This window comes from Anomalospiza imberbis, chromosome 16, assembly GCF_031753505.1.
Source record: "Anomalospiza imberbis isolate Cuckoo-Finch-1a 21T00152 chromosome 16, ASM3175350v1, whole genome shotgun sequence".
NCBI lineage: Eukaryota > Metazoa > Chordata > Aves > Passeriformes > Viduidae > Anomalospiza > Anomalospiza imberbis.
The window spans coordinates 2543274-2553691 of NC_089696.1; the positions used below are offsets into that span (position 1 = coordinate 2543274).

General features: G+C 62.6%; 1 protein-coding gene across 1 annotated transcript; it reads left to right on the forward strand.

Annotated features, from left to right (window-relative positions):
- The first annotated feature begins 1074 nt into the window (after positions 1 to 1074).
- TFAP4 (transcription factor AP-4) lies at positions 1075 to 8911 on the forward strand. The gene is made up of 7 exons (XM_068206559.1): positions 1075 to 1329; positions 4748 to 4913; positions 5368 to 5466; positions 5970 to 6140; positions 6349 to 6486; positions 7489 to 7647; positions 7755 to 8911. Exons 1-7 carry the CDS (start codon positions 1241 to 1243, stop codon positions 7947 to 7949), a joined length of 1017 nt encoding a protein of 338 aa, XP_068062660.1. The 5' UTR covers positions 1075 to 1240; the 3' UTR covers positions 7950 to 8911.
- Positions 8912 to 10418: the final 1507 nt, after the last annotated feature.

A 10418-nucleotide genomic window follows, 5' to 3' on the forward strand; every position in this document is an offset into this window, starting at 1 on the left:
AGGAGAGGATTGGATGGGGACAGGATAGGACGGGATAAAATGGAATAGGGACACGACAGGTCAGGATAAAGTAGGACAGGGTAGGGCAGATGAGGTGGGATGGGGATAAAGCAGGATAGAATGGGAACAGGACAGGATGGAATACGATTAGATGGGACTGGAACAGGTCAGGATACCATGAGATAGGATGGGATGGGCTGGAGATGAGGCAGGTCAGAATGGGCTGAGATGGGATTTTGGATTGGATGGGATAGGATAGGACAGGATTGGATTGGATAGGATGGGATGAGTTAGGATGGAGTGAGGACAGGGTGTGATGGGGATGGGATGGGGACATGTCAGGCCAGGGTAGGATGGCATAGGACTAGGATGGGATGGGATGGGATGGGATAGGAACAAGGCTGGATGGGATGGAGACAAGACAGGTCAGGATGGGACAGGATAGAGCAGGATAGGACAGAGCTATGGCAAGATAGGCTGGGATGAGGTGGGATGGGGACAGGTCACATTGAGATAGGATGAGATAGGGACACAACAGGCCAGGGTGGGATGGGATAGCATAGGATAGGGTAGGATGGGATGGAACTAGGGCAGGATGGAATGATGTGGGGCGGCGTGGACACAGGTAAGGATGGGGTAGGATAAAGCAGGATAAGATAGGGTAGGATGGGATGGAGCTAGGGCAGGATAGAATGAGGTGGCATGGGACCGGGACAGGTCAGGGTGGGATAGGGTAGGGTTTGGTATGATAGGATAGGATGTGATGGGTATGGAGTGGCATGGGGACAGCTCAGGATGGTATGAGGTGGGATGGGTTGGGGACAGGGCAGGATGAGGGTAGGATGGGACAGAGAGGGATAGGATCGAGTAGCATAGGATAGAGTAGAATAGGATGGAGCCAGGTCAGGACGCGGCGCGGTGTGACGGGCCGGTGCCAGCACGGGTCGGTACCGTCCCGGCCGCTCCAGTCGCCCCGCATCCCGCCGCCGTGTCCCGGTGCCGCTCCGGCCGCGCTGCGGCCCCTCCCGCCGCCTTTGTTTACGCGGGGCCGGTGCGGGGCGGGGGCGGCGCCGGGCGGGCGGGGGCGGGCGGGGGAGCGGCGGCGGCGGCGGGCGGGAGCCGCGCTCGCTCCAGCTGTTTCCCGCCTTGGGCCGCGGGCAGAGGCCGGAGCCGGGCCGGGAGGGGCTGAACCGGGCCGGGACGAGCCGGGCTGGGCTGAACCGGGCCCCCCGCCCCCGTTATGGAGTACTTCATGGTGCCGGCCCCCAAGGTGCCGGCCCTGCAGCACTTCAGGAAATCCGAGAAGGAGGTCATCGGTGGGCTCTGCAGGTGGGGGAGCGCCGGGAGGTCCCGGGCTCGGGGGTCTCGGGAGGACCGGGGGGCGATGGCGGGGAAGGGGGGAGCGGAGAACGGGGGGAGCGGCGCGGCCGCCGCGGCCCCACCGCCCGCACGTGGTCCCGGCCGCGCACATGGGACCGGCGGCCGCGCGTGGCCCGGGCGGGGAGCGCCGCGCCCCCACCCCCGCCCGGCCCCCGCGGGTGCGGCGGGGCGCGCTCGGGGCGGGGGGCGCGGGGCGCGGGGGTCCGGGGGGCGCGGGGGTGTGTGTTTACCGCCGGGCCTGGCCGTGACTCTGCAGCCGCCCGGAGGAGGCGGGTCGCGGCCGGGGCTGCCGGGACATGTAGTGCGGGAGCGGCGGCACAAAGCCCGCGGACACGCGGGGAGCCCCGGCGGGCGGGGGGGCGGCCGGGGACGGGGGCTGCGCCCGCGGGGCTCGCCGGGGGGCGGCGGGCGGGGGGAGGGCGCGGGCCCCGGGGCCACGCGGGGCGGCCCTGAGCCCCCCCAGCCTCCCCGGGCCTTGAGCTCTCCCCCCCGGCAGCGCTGAGCCCCCCCCCGGGCCCGGGTCCGCCGTGGGGCGGCACGAACGGCCGGGCCCCGCGGGGCCGTGGGGCGGCCCGGGCCCCACGGCACGTGTTGGGGGCCCGGGCCCTCGGGGTGCTGCCCCTGCCCCACGGCGTGGGGGGCTCGTCCCCGCGATCCCGGGGAGTGGCCTCACCTGAGCCCCCCCCCGGAGGTGCAGCAGCGACCCAGGGCGGGGGGGGCGGCTTCTCTGGGGTCCCCCGCGGTGGTCGCTGCGGGCCCGTGGCCTGGGGGCTGACTGCACGGGCAGGGGGTGCGGCTGTCCTGCCCGGAGACGGGGGGCTGCGCGGCCCCACACTGACCCCGGCACGGGGCAGAGCTCGGGGAGCAGCCTTCCCACTGCCCCGAGCTCCGGGAGACCCTGCCTGGAGCTCAGGCCGCCGGGTGACACCTTGCATGGAGCTCGGGGTGCCGGGAGCTGCCCTGCTTGTGACCTCGAGGAGCTCAGGGACACCCTGCCTGCAAGCTCAGGGTGCTGGGGGACAGCCTGCCTGTGAACTGGGGGTGCAGGGGACACTTGGCTATATCCTGCTTGTACGCTCAGGGGTACCCTGACCCTGTAAGCTTCTAAGTGCCCTTCATGGTAGATACCCTGCCTGTGAACTTGGGGATGCTCTCCCTGCAGGTTGGGGAATACCCTACCTGTGACCTCAAGGAGCTTGGGGACACCCTGCCCATGTGGCCGTGCCTCCCTTGCTCTCCAGCACAGCCCACAGCACAGGCTGTGATCAGTTTTGGACATGAGTGGACAGTGGGGCATCTGCCTTGTGCCTGGCTCCAAAACCCACATGAGTTTGCTTCCCTCAAGGACCAGGCGAGAAAAATGTCCTCCCCAGCGTGGGGAGGACCAAATTCTGCTTGCCTGACACAAACCCCACAGCAGCGGCACCAGGCTGGAGACACCCCAGGGGCTCCAGTGGGTGCCACCTGCTCCCCCTGCCTCTGTGCTGCCCCATCCCTGGCCAAGCTGGGTGTCTGAATCCACGGGTTTTTGCCCTTTCTGTATTTTGCTGTCACTTCTCAGGTCACTTCCCAGGAAGAGCAGCTGGGGCAGGTTGCGGGAGGTCTGCCGGCGAGGAAGCAGGCTCTTCCTCCTTTCCCAGTATTTAAGAAACCACTTCCGTGCTGCCCAGTCCTGGGCCTCTCCATCCCATTCCCCTTAAGTGTCTGGTGGTCCAACATCCTGGAGCAGTGCTCCAGCCACCTCCTTATCCTAAGAGGGATGATGTCTCCAGGACCTGCACGGTTTGGTGTGTTTTAGGGACAAGTTTGGGGCTGGTTTCAGCAGGAGCAGGGTGGTGGGTGACAGCCACCACCAGATGGGAGCCCTGTGCCACAATCCTACTGCGAGCAGCTCTTGGTCCATGCAGCAGAGGCTGCTCCCAGGGAGCGGGGCAGACCCCTGGGCACCCATCCCAGTTCCACACCCCCAGGATTGCATGTGAGGGAGCCAGTGCAGTGCGTGCTTGGCACACAGTGTCAGCCCGTGCTGGGACACTGCCCCAGAGGCTGGGGACAAATATCTTCCTGACCCCCATGGGCTGAGGTGGGGTTCTTCCTCATCCCCTTGGGATGCACTGGGATCATTTCCTATCCCTCTAGAGTAAACTGGGATCCTTCCCTATCTGCTTGCGATGAGCTGTGATTCTTCTCCGTCTTGCTGGGCACAGCTGGGATCCTTCCTGGTGCCCTTGGACAGACCTGGAATCCATCCCGTTCTTAGGCTGAGCGAGGATCCTTTCCCATCCCTCTGGGATGAGCTGGGTCTTTCCCCATCCCTGTGTATCATGGATGAGTTGTGGTGCATTCCCCAGTTGCAGCAGGCAGTGATGAGTGAGTGGCCTGAGAGTCTCCGGTCATTCCCTGGGCACACGGTGGTGCTGCACGTATCCCTTAGATCCCTGCACTCCCAAACCTCCGTGGTTCCTCCCTGGCCTCACCAGGAGGGCAATAAGGGCAGGATGCTGGGCTTTGCTTCCCAGCCTGGCTTTGGCAAGGCTCAGGGTGGAATGTTCCCATCTCCCCATCCCAGAGCCGCCGGGCACCTGGACGGGTGGCTGGAGCCCGTCTTATCTCGCCTCGTGCCGGCGGCCCGGCTCCTGTGTTTAGTCTTTGGTGCCTCGCAGCATCCCCGGCGCCAGCGGGTGCCGGGTGCCTGCACTCTGGGGAGAGTTGGCATGGTGTGATCCAAAACCTCTGCCCTGCTTCCCTCAGGGTGTGGGCGAAGCCAGACCCCGCGGCAGCGAGCTTTGCGTAGGTCTGGTGCTCTGGACCCGCGGGTGTTGGCTGCCCAGAGCCCTGGCCCTCCATGCTGGCATTTCCCGGCCCATCTGCAGGGCAAGGGCGTGGGGGGTGAGGAGGCAGCGGCAGGAAGCAGGCAGGAGCTGCGGCTTGGGGTGGGACGGGGGCTTCTCTGCTGGGAGCTGTCATCTGGAAGCCATCAGCGGGGCAGGAGGGAGGGAGCCGCCTTCCCGGGGCCACACACGCCGGCCAGCCCCGCGGGGACACAGCCGGCCAGCCCGCAGCCTCCCTCGCCCACCTGGGGGTCCCCTCGCCCGGGCTGGGCACTGGGCAGTGTGTCTGAGCCCAGTGGAACCAGGGGGCTACAGCAGGGCCATTGTTTGGCCAGTGCATCCCCCTAAGTTTTAGACACAGGGCTGGAGAAATCCACCCACCTGCTTGGGTGATTCCCAGCACCGCAGCCATCGTCCCCTCCCTGTCACCTGTCCCTTTGGTGGCTTGGAACCATCGCTGCAAAGCAACGGGGGATGCAGTGAGCTGGCAGCAGGGGTGCAGCCCCCTCTTCCCTAACCCCGGGTCTCTCTCACAGCTTGGCCAACATCCCATTGACTCCAGAGACCCAGCGGGACCAGGAGCGGCGGATACGCAGGGAAATCGCCAACAGCAACGAGAGACGGCGGATGCAGAGCATCAATGCTGGCTTCCAGTCCCTGAAAACCCTCATCCCACACACGGATGGGGAGAAGCTCAGCAAGGTGAGCAGGATTCACACATTGGTTCTACACGTGGAGGGGGTTAAAGTGGAGTTGGGGGGCATTTGGGTGTTAACTCGGTGATGGAGCTCTCTCCTGGGGAGGTTTCCCAGCAGGAGTGGGTGTGCATCCCCGGCCCGGTGTCCTGGACTGGGCTGGAAGTGTGTGGCAGCCCCCAGTGCCCCAGGAGCAGGGTGACATGTTCCTGGCTGAGGAGGGACCCCACTGCAGAGGGGAGTGGGGTGAGGAGGCAGCTGGTCGGGTTCCTGAGGTGGGTGCATTGGAGGGTTTCACCATGGTGGAAATCCCAGGGTGGGAACTTGGGTCAAAGCAGACCCTGGGAGGAGACACCAGGGACAGGAAAGGAGCAGTGCTGCTTGCAGAGCTCATCAGGAGGAGGCCTGGGGGGGACACCGGGGTCTCCTGTCTCAGCATGCCCCTCCTGGCTCCCCCACAGGCAGCCATCCTCCAGCAGACGGCCGAGTACATCTTCTCCCTGGAGCAGGAAAAGACTCGGCTACTGCAGCAGAACACCCAGCTCAAGCGGTTCATCCAGGTAGTGCCCCAGGGACGGGACAGGAGGGGGTGGGACAGTCCTGGCTGGCCAGGGTGGGGGTGTCATTGCAGTTCCCTGGGCTCAGGGTGGGACCCTCTACCCTGCTCAGCCAGAGAATGGTGATGTTTCCATTCCCCTGGCAGGGCAGGGAGCACCATTCAACCTGGCGTCTCTTACCTGGCAGGGGGAGAAGGGTTGGGATCCCGTTTTCCATTATTTCCACCCATTTGGGGTGTCGGGGATGGCCTGGTGGCAGTAATGGTGCTGGTTGAACTGTCGTGGGTGTCACAGTGTGAGAATCAGGTTGGCACGAGGCTGCGGGGATGAGGACCAGGATGGGGGACACGGGCAGGAGCCCATCTGTCCCCAGGCATCAAACACAACCCCAGGGACACCCTTTCCTGCATGGAGCTCTGATGGGGAGTGGCATCACCCAGAAGTCTGGATGGCAGAGAGAGCAGCCGTGCTAGCCCCCTTTCCCTGACACCACATTCCCACGGCAGGAATTCAGTGGCTCCTCCCCGAAACGGCGACGGGCAGAGGACAAAGACGAGGGGATTGGCTCGCCGGACATCTGGGAAGATGAGAAGGCCGAGGATCTGCGTCGGGAGATGATTGAGCTCCGGCAGCAGCTGGACAAGGAGCGCTCGGTCCGCATGATGCTGGAGGAGCAGGTGAGGCCAGGTGCCCTCTTGCAGCCTCTGCCATGTCCCCAGTGAACCCCAGGGACACTAGCAGTGCTGTGGGGTCACCGAACACCTGCTTTGGACACCGCTTCTCCGTGCCTGTCTGGGGCTTCCTGGCTCCCACTGAGGGGACAGCCGGGGTTCAGTGGGGCCATGCCGAATTTCCCCACTGATGTCGCGGTTCTCTGGCCTGCAGGTTCGCTCCCTGGAGGCCCACATGTACCCTGAGAAGCTGAAGGTGATTGCTCAGCAGGTGCAGCTCCAGCAGCAGCAGGAACAGGTGAGGTTGCTGCACCAGGAGAAGCTCGAGCGCGAGCAGCAGATCCGAACCCAGGTGAGTGCACCCCAGACACCCCCAGGTACTGGAACGCGGGGGCTGGGTTCAGTGATGGACTTGGCACCTCCTGTGGGCACTGATGTCCCAGCAAAGCTGTCACCCTTAGTGACTGGGGAAAGGGGTGGCCCAAAGCCCCCCACGGTGCTTGGGGCTGTGCTTGCAGGCACCCTGTGTTTCAGGGAGGGACTGTGGATTGGACCACCCGTGGTGGCTTCCCAGTGGCTCTGTTCCCTGGCGCAGAGGGGTTTGTACAGGGAAGGTCACTTGCTGCCAGAGAGGGTTTCATCTCAGAAGCTTCGCCTTTCTCTGGGTGACTCCCACTGAATTTCAGGGATCCCCAAACCACTCCCTGCCACCCAGCAGGCTGGGAAAGGGGTGTGTCAAGCTGGCAGGTAGAGGGGATGGAAACCTTCAGCCTTTCCCCTGAGACAGCTGGATTTGCCAGTGGTGCAGGGAGGAGACGAGTGCAGTGCCAGCACCGGTCCCTGTGCGCTGCCACCCTCGAGCCCAGCCCAGGGCCACGCCACTCTGGGAGCTTCAAAGGGAGGAACAGCAGCTTCTTCCCTGCTCCTTGGGCTTCTGCAGAGCTGTGTCCCTGCAGGGTCCCCGCTGGCCGCCTCCCAGGGAAGTTCAGCCTATTTTTAGGTGAACTCTCCGTAGCCTCCTGCTAGGGCGGATCTTCCCATCCGCTGCTCCAACGAGGATCTCCGAGGGGTGTGGGGAATTCCTGGCCACACAGGGAATGGCACTTGCCTCTCCTGGCTTCAAAGCCCAAATCATTGCCTTTGGGATACGGGCAATCCTTCATGTTCTGCTCTGCAAAGCTGAGGTGACAGCAGCTTTTGGCTGGCATCCTCCTGCTCCCACTGGGATGGAGAATTGGAGCAGCAAGGTGGTGTTTCAGCTTTTATGGAGCTTGGGCTCTGTGAACAAGCGTGATGTTCTCCCCGTGCTGCCGTGCTGTGCCCTGCTCACCGGGGGTTTCCCTTCTGTCCCCAGCTCCTGCCATCACATGCTCCCCCAGCGCCCACCCACCACCCCACCGTGATCGTTCCAGCGCCGCCTCCCTCCCATCATGTCACCGTGGTCACCATGGGCCCATCCTCGGTCATCAACACGGTCTCCACGTCCCGGCAAAACCTGGACACCATCGTTCAGGTGAGTGGGGGAGCAGCGGGGCGTTTGGCAGTGGGGGGCTCAGGGCGGGTCCCTAACCCACGGGCTGGGTCAGAGGTGTCCTGACAGCCGGTGTGTGCCCTGGGCAGGCGATCCAGCACATCGAGGGGACGCAGGAGAAGCAGCTGCAGGAAGAGGAGCAGAGACGCGCCGTCATCGTAACGCCAGCGCGCGCCTGCCCCGAGCCCTCCGCCTCCGACACCGCCTCCGACACCGAGGGCAACGACAGTGACTCCATGGACCAGAGCAAAGAAGAGCCCTCGGGGGACGGGGAGCTGCCCTGACACCCCCCGGCCAGCAGCTGGGGAGGGGAGCTGGGGCAGGGGGGGAAACGTCAGAGAATATGCTGAAATTTTTAAAAAATACAACATGATTTGGGTCTCTTTTATGACCTTTTTCCAATACTGTAAAGCAGAGCGTTAGAGGCAGGCAAAGGTCACCCTTCAGCTCCCAGGGGGGCAGGGGCTTGGGGGTGGCCGCAGTGGGGCATGGGGGGCTTGGGGCACGGTGGGGGGCACTGGGGATGGGGGTCACAGCCCCCCCACCCTGGTTTATCACCCCCACCTGCCAACCCACAGGGAATCCTGCCAAGCTGGCAGCAGCCCCACTGTTCCTGATGGTGTTCCCTTGGGACAGGGCCTTTGGTTGGGATCTTAATTTGGTTTTTTCCTTCTCTTGTGTTTTTTTTTTTTTTTCTTTTAATTAAATGTTTGTTTTAAAGCAGGGGGGAGATGCCAAGTGACATGGCAGCAAGGGCAGGACAGGGATCCCTGAATTCAGGGTACCACCATGGTTCCTGCACCCCACGTGGGGCAGGGAAAACCCCCTTGGAGAGTAAAATAATCCTGGGATGATGCCATTGGAGCACGGTAGGAGGGCTGGCATATGCCATCCCTCCCTGGCATTTCCAACACCCACCTCCTTGGCACAGGGATGGCAGGTAGAGGGCTAAATTTTACACCCCATCCCTGTCCCTGTGCCCATTCCTGTCCCCCCACCCCTTTCCCATCCCTCCTTTAAGCACTTAACCTGGTTTGTGGGGTCTGTCAGCTCCGAAGAGCTTTTCTATTTTGTGATTGTGTCGCTTGGGTCTGTTGTGGCGGGTGGGGGGTCCCTGTTTTGTGCATCCCCCCCTCGCCCCACTGCCCCCCACCCGGCTGTAGGGTTTTAGGCCAGTTGTGTGTAGAGCCTTGGTGGTATTCAGTAGGTTCCCCCCAGCTGCAGCTGTTTCTCGGTTCCTTTCCCCTTTTGTGTTTTTTTTTTTTTTTTGTTTTGTGTTTTTTTTTTTTTGGGTTTTTTTGTATTTTTTTTACAATTTTCAGGTCTTTGTGTTGATTGAGAAGCTATTCTATTTTGTTAAGAAAGTTGAAAAAAAAAAAGAGGCTCGTGCCTTTGTAAAGAAACAAAATAAAGTTTGTACTTGGTTTTTTAGAAGTTCTGTCCGAGCGTTAATGTTTGTGGGGACAGGGATAGATCCCACCCTGATGGACACTGGTCCCTCTGGGGCTCGTGGGGAGGGCAGGGAGTGCTGCCTGCACTGGGAATCATGGCAGGAGGCAAAGGCAGAGGATGCTGGCCCTGGCCCTGGTGTGGTTCCTGCTCAGCAGCCAAGCTGTATTTAAAGGCTCAGCCCTGCCAGTGCTGCCCACATGTGATGGGCACATTGGGGCTCAGCTCAGTGCTGAGATGGAGGTGGGGGACATCTGAGCTGGTTTTAATGAGGCCACGCAGCTGAGGGGACCTGGGGTTGGACTTTGTGTCCCCCTTCCCCAGGGATGGGGGTATCCATCTCTCCATGGAGCTGACTCATGACTTGGGGTGGGGGCACTCATCTCTTTCCATGTTTTTTGGTGCTCCTCTTTTCCCATGGAGCACCCATGTCTCAGCATCCTCCCATGGCTGTGGGTCCCTCCCACTGCCCCTCCACTCCATGGCGTCCCTGGTCAATGGGACCAATCCTCCATGGCCAATGGGTGGCTCCTGCCTGCTCTGAGCCGTCACCCCCTCCCTCCCACCCCCTGCTCCACATCACTGCCCCCTTCCACCCCCCTCAGTCTCGGGTTCAGGGGCTGCCCCTGCTCCTCCTCTTGGGGAACTGTTGTTTGTTTGCCACCTTCCCCGGGAAAAAGCTGGGTCACGGCCCCCCAACAATGGCTCCTGCACTGATGGAGCCCAAGGGTCACTGCCATGGCCAGGCTTTGGGGACAGCGCTAGGAGGCTGTTCTGTACGAGCAAGGTCGCCAGGTGCCGGTGACATTGTGCCCTGTGCCACACTGCCAGTGCAGTGACAGTGGGGACACCATCAGGGTGGCAGGAGCATGGCCTGTTTCCTTTGGGGTCTATGGCATTGCCTGGAGCTGGTGACCTGTGGTGGCTGGAGGGGACATCAGATCAGTCCAGGACATGATGCCTGGGGACAGCCACCTTTGGGGACAGATGAGGACACTGCAGTGCGGTGATGCTCAGCTCTCCCTGTCCACAAACCCCTGCTCCAGCCCAAAAAGAGCTGCCGAAGCTGGGGCAGCCCGAGGAACCCTGCTACCCCACCCGAGCAGGATTCTGGAGGGGACAGTGCCCAGAGAAGCCCTGCAGGAATTTATTCGAATAAAGGGAGAGAGGCACCCGTTTCCCCTCTCGCTGGGATGGGGCTGTGACCCCGCACGAGCAGTGCCAGCCCAGGGCCCCCATGCCCGGAGGTGCCCCGTGCCCTCGCATCCCTGACACGAGCCGTTCCCAGCGCTGCCGCTGTGTCC

Bases quoted from the DNA above. Each gene is read 5' to 3' on its own strand.
- TFAP4 (XM_068206559.1), top strand. From the start codon at position 1,241: ATGGAGTACTTCATGGTGCCGGCCCCCAAGGTGCCGGCCCTGCAGCAC. The intron at 5,467-5,969 runs GTAGTGCCCCAG...TTCCCACGGCAG, and splicing joins AGCTCAAGCGGTTCATCCAG to GAATTCAGTGGCTCCTCCCC. The intron at 7,648-7,754 runs GTGAGTGGGGGA...TGCCCTGGGCAG, and splicing joins ACCTGGACACCATCGTTCAG to GCGATCCAGCACATCGAGGG.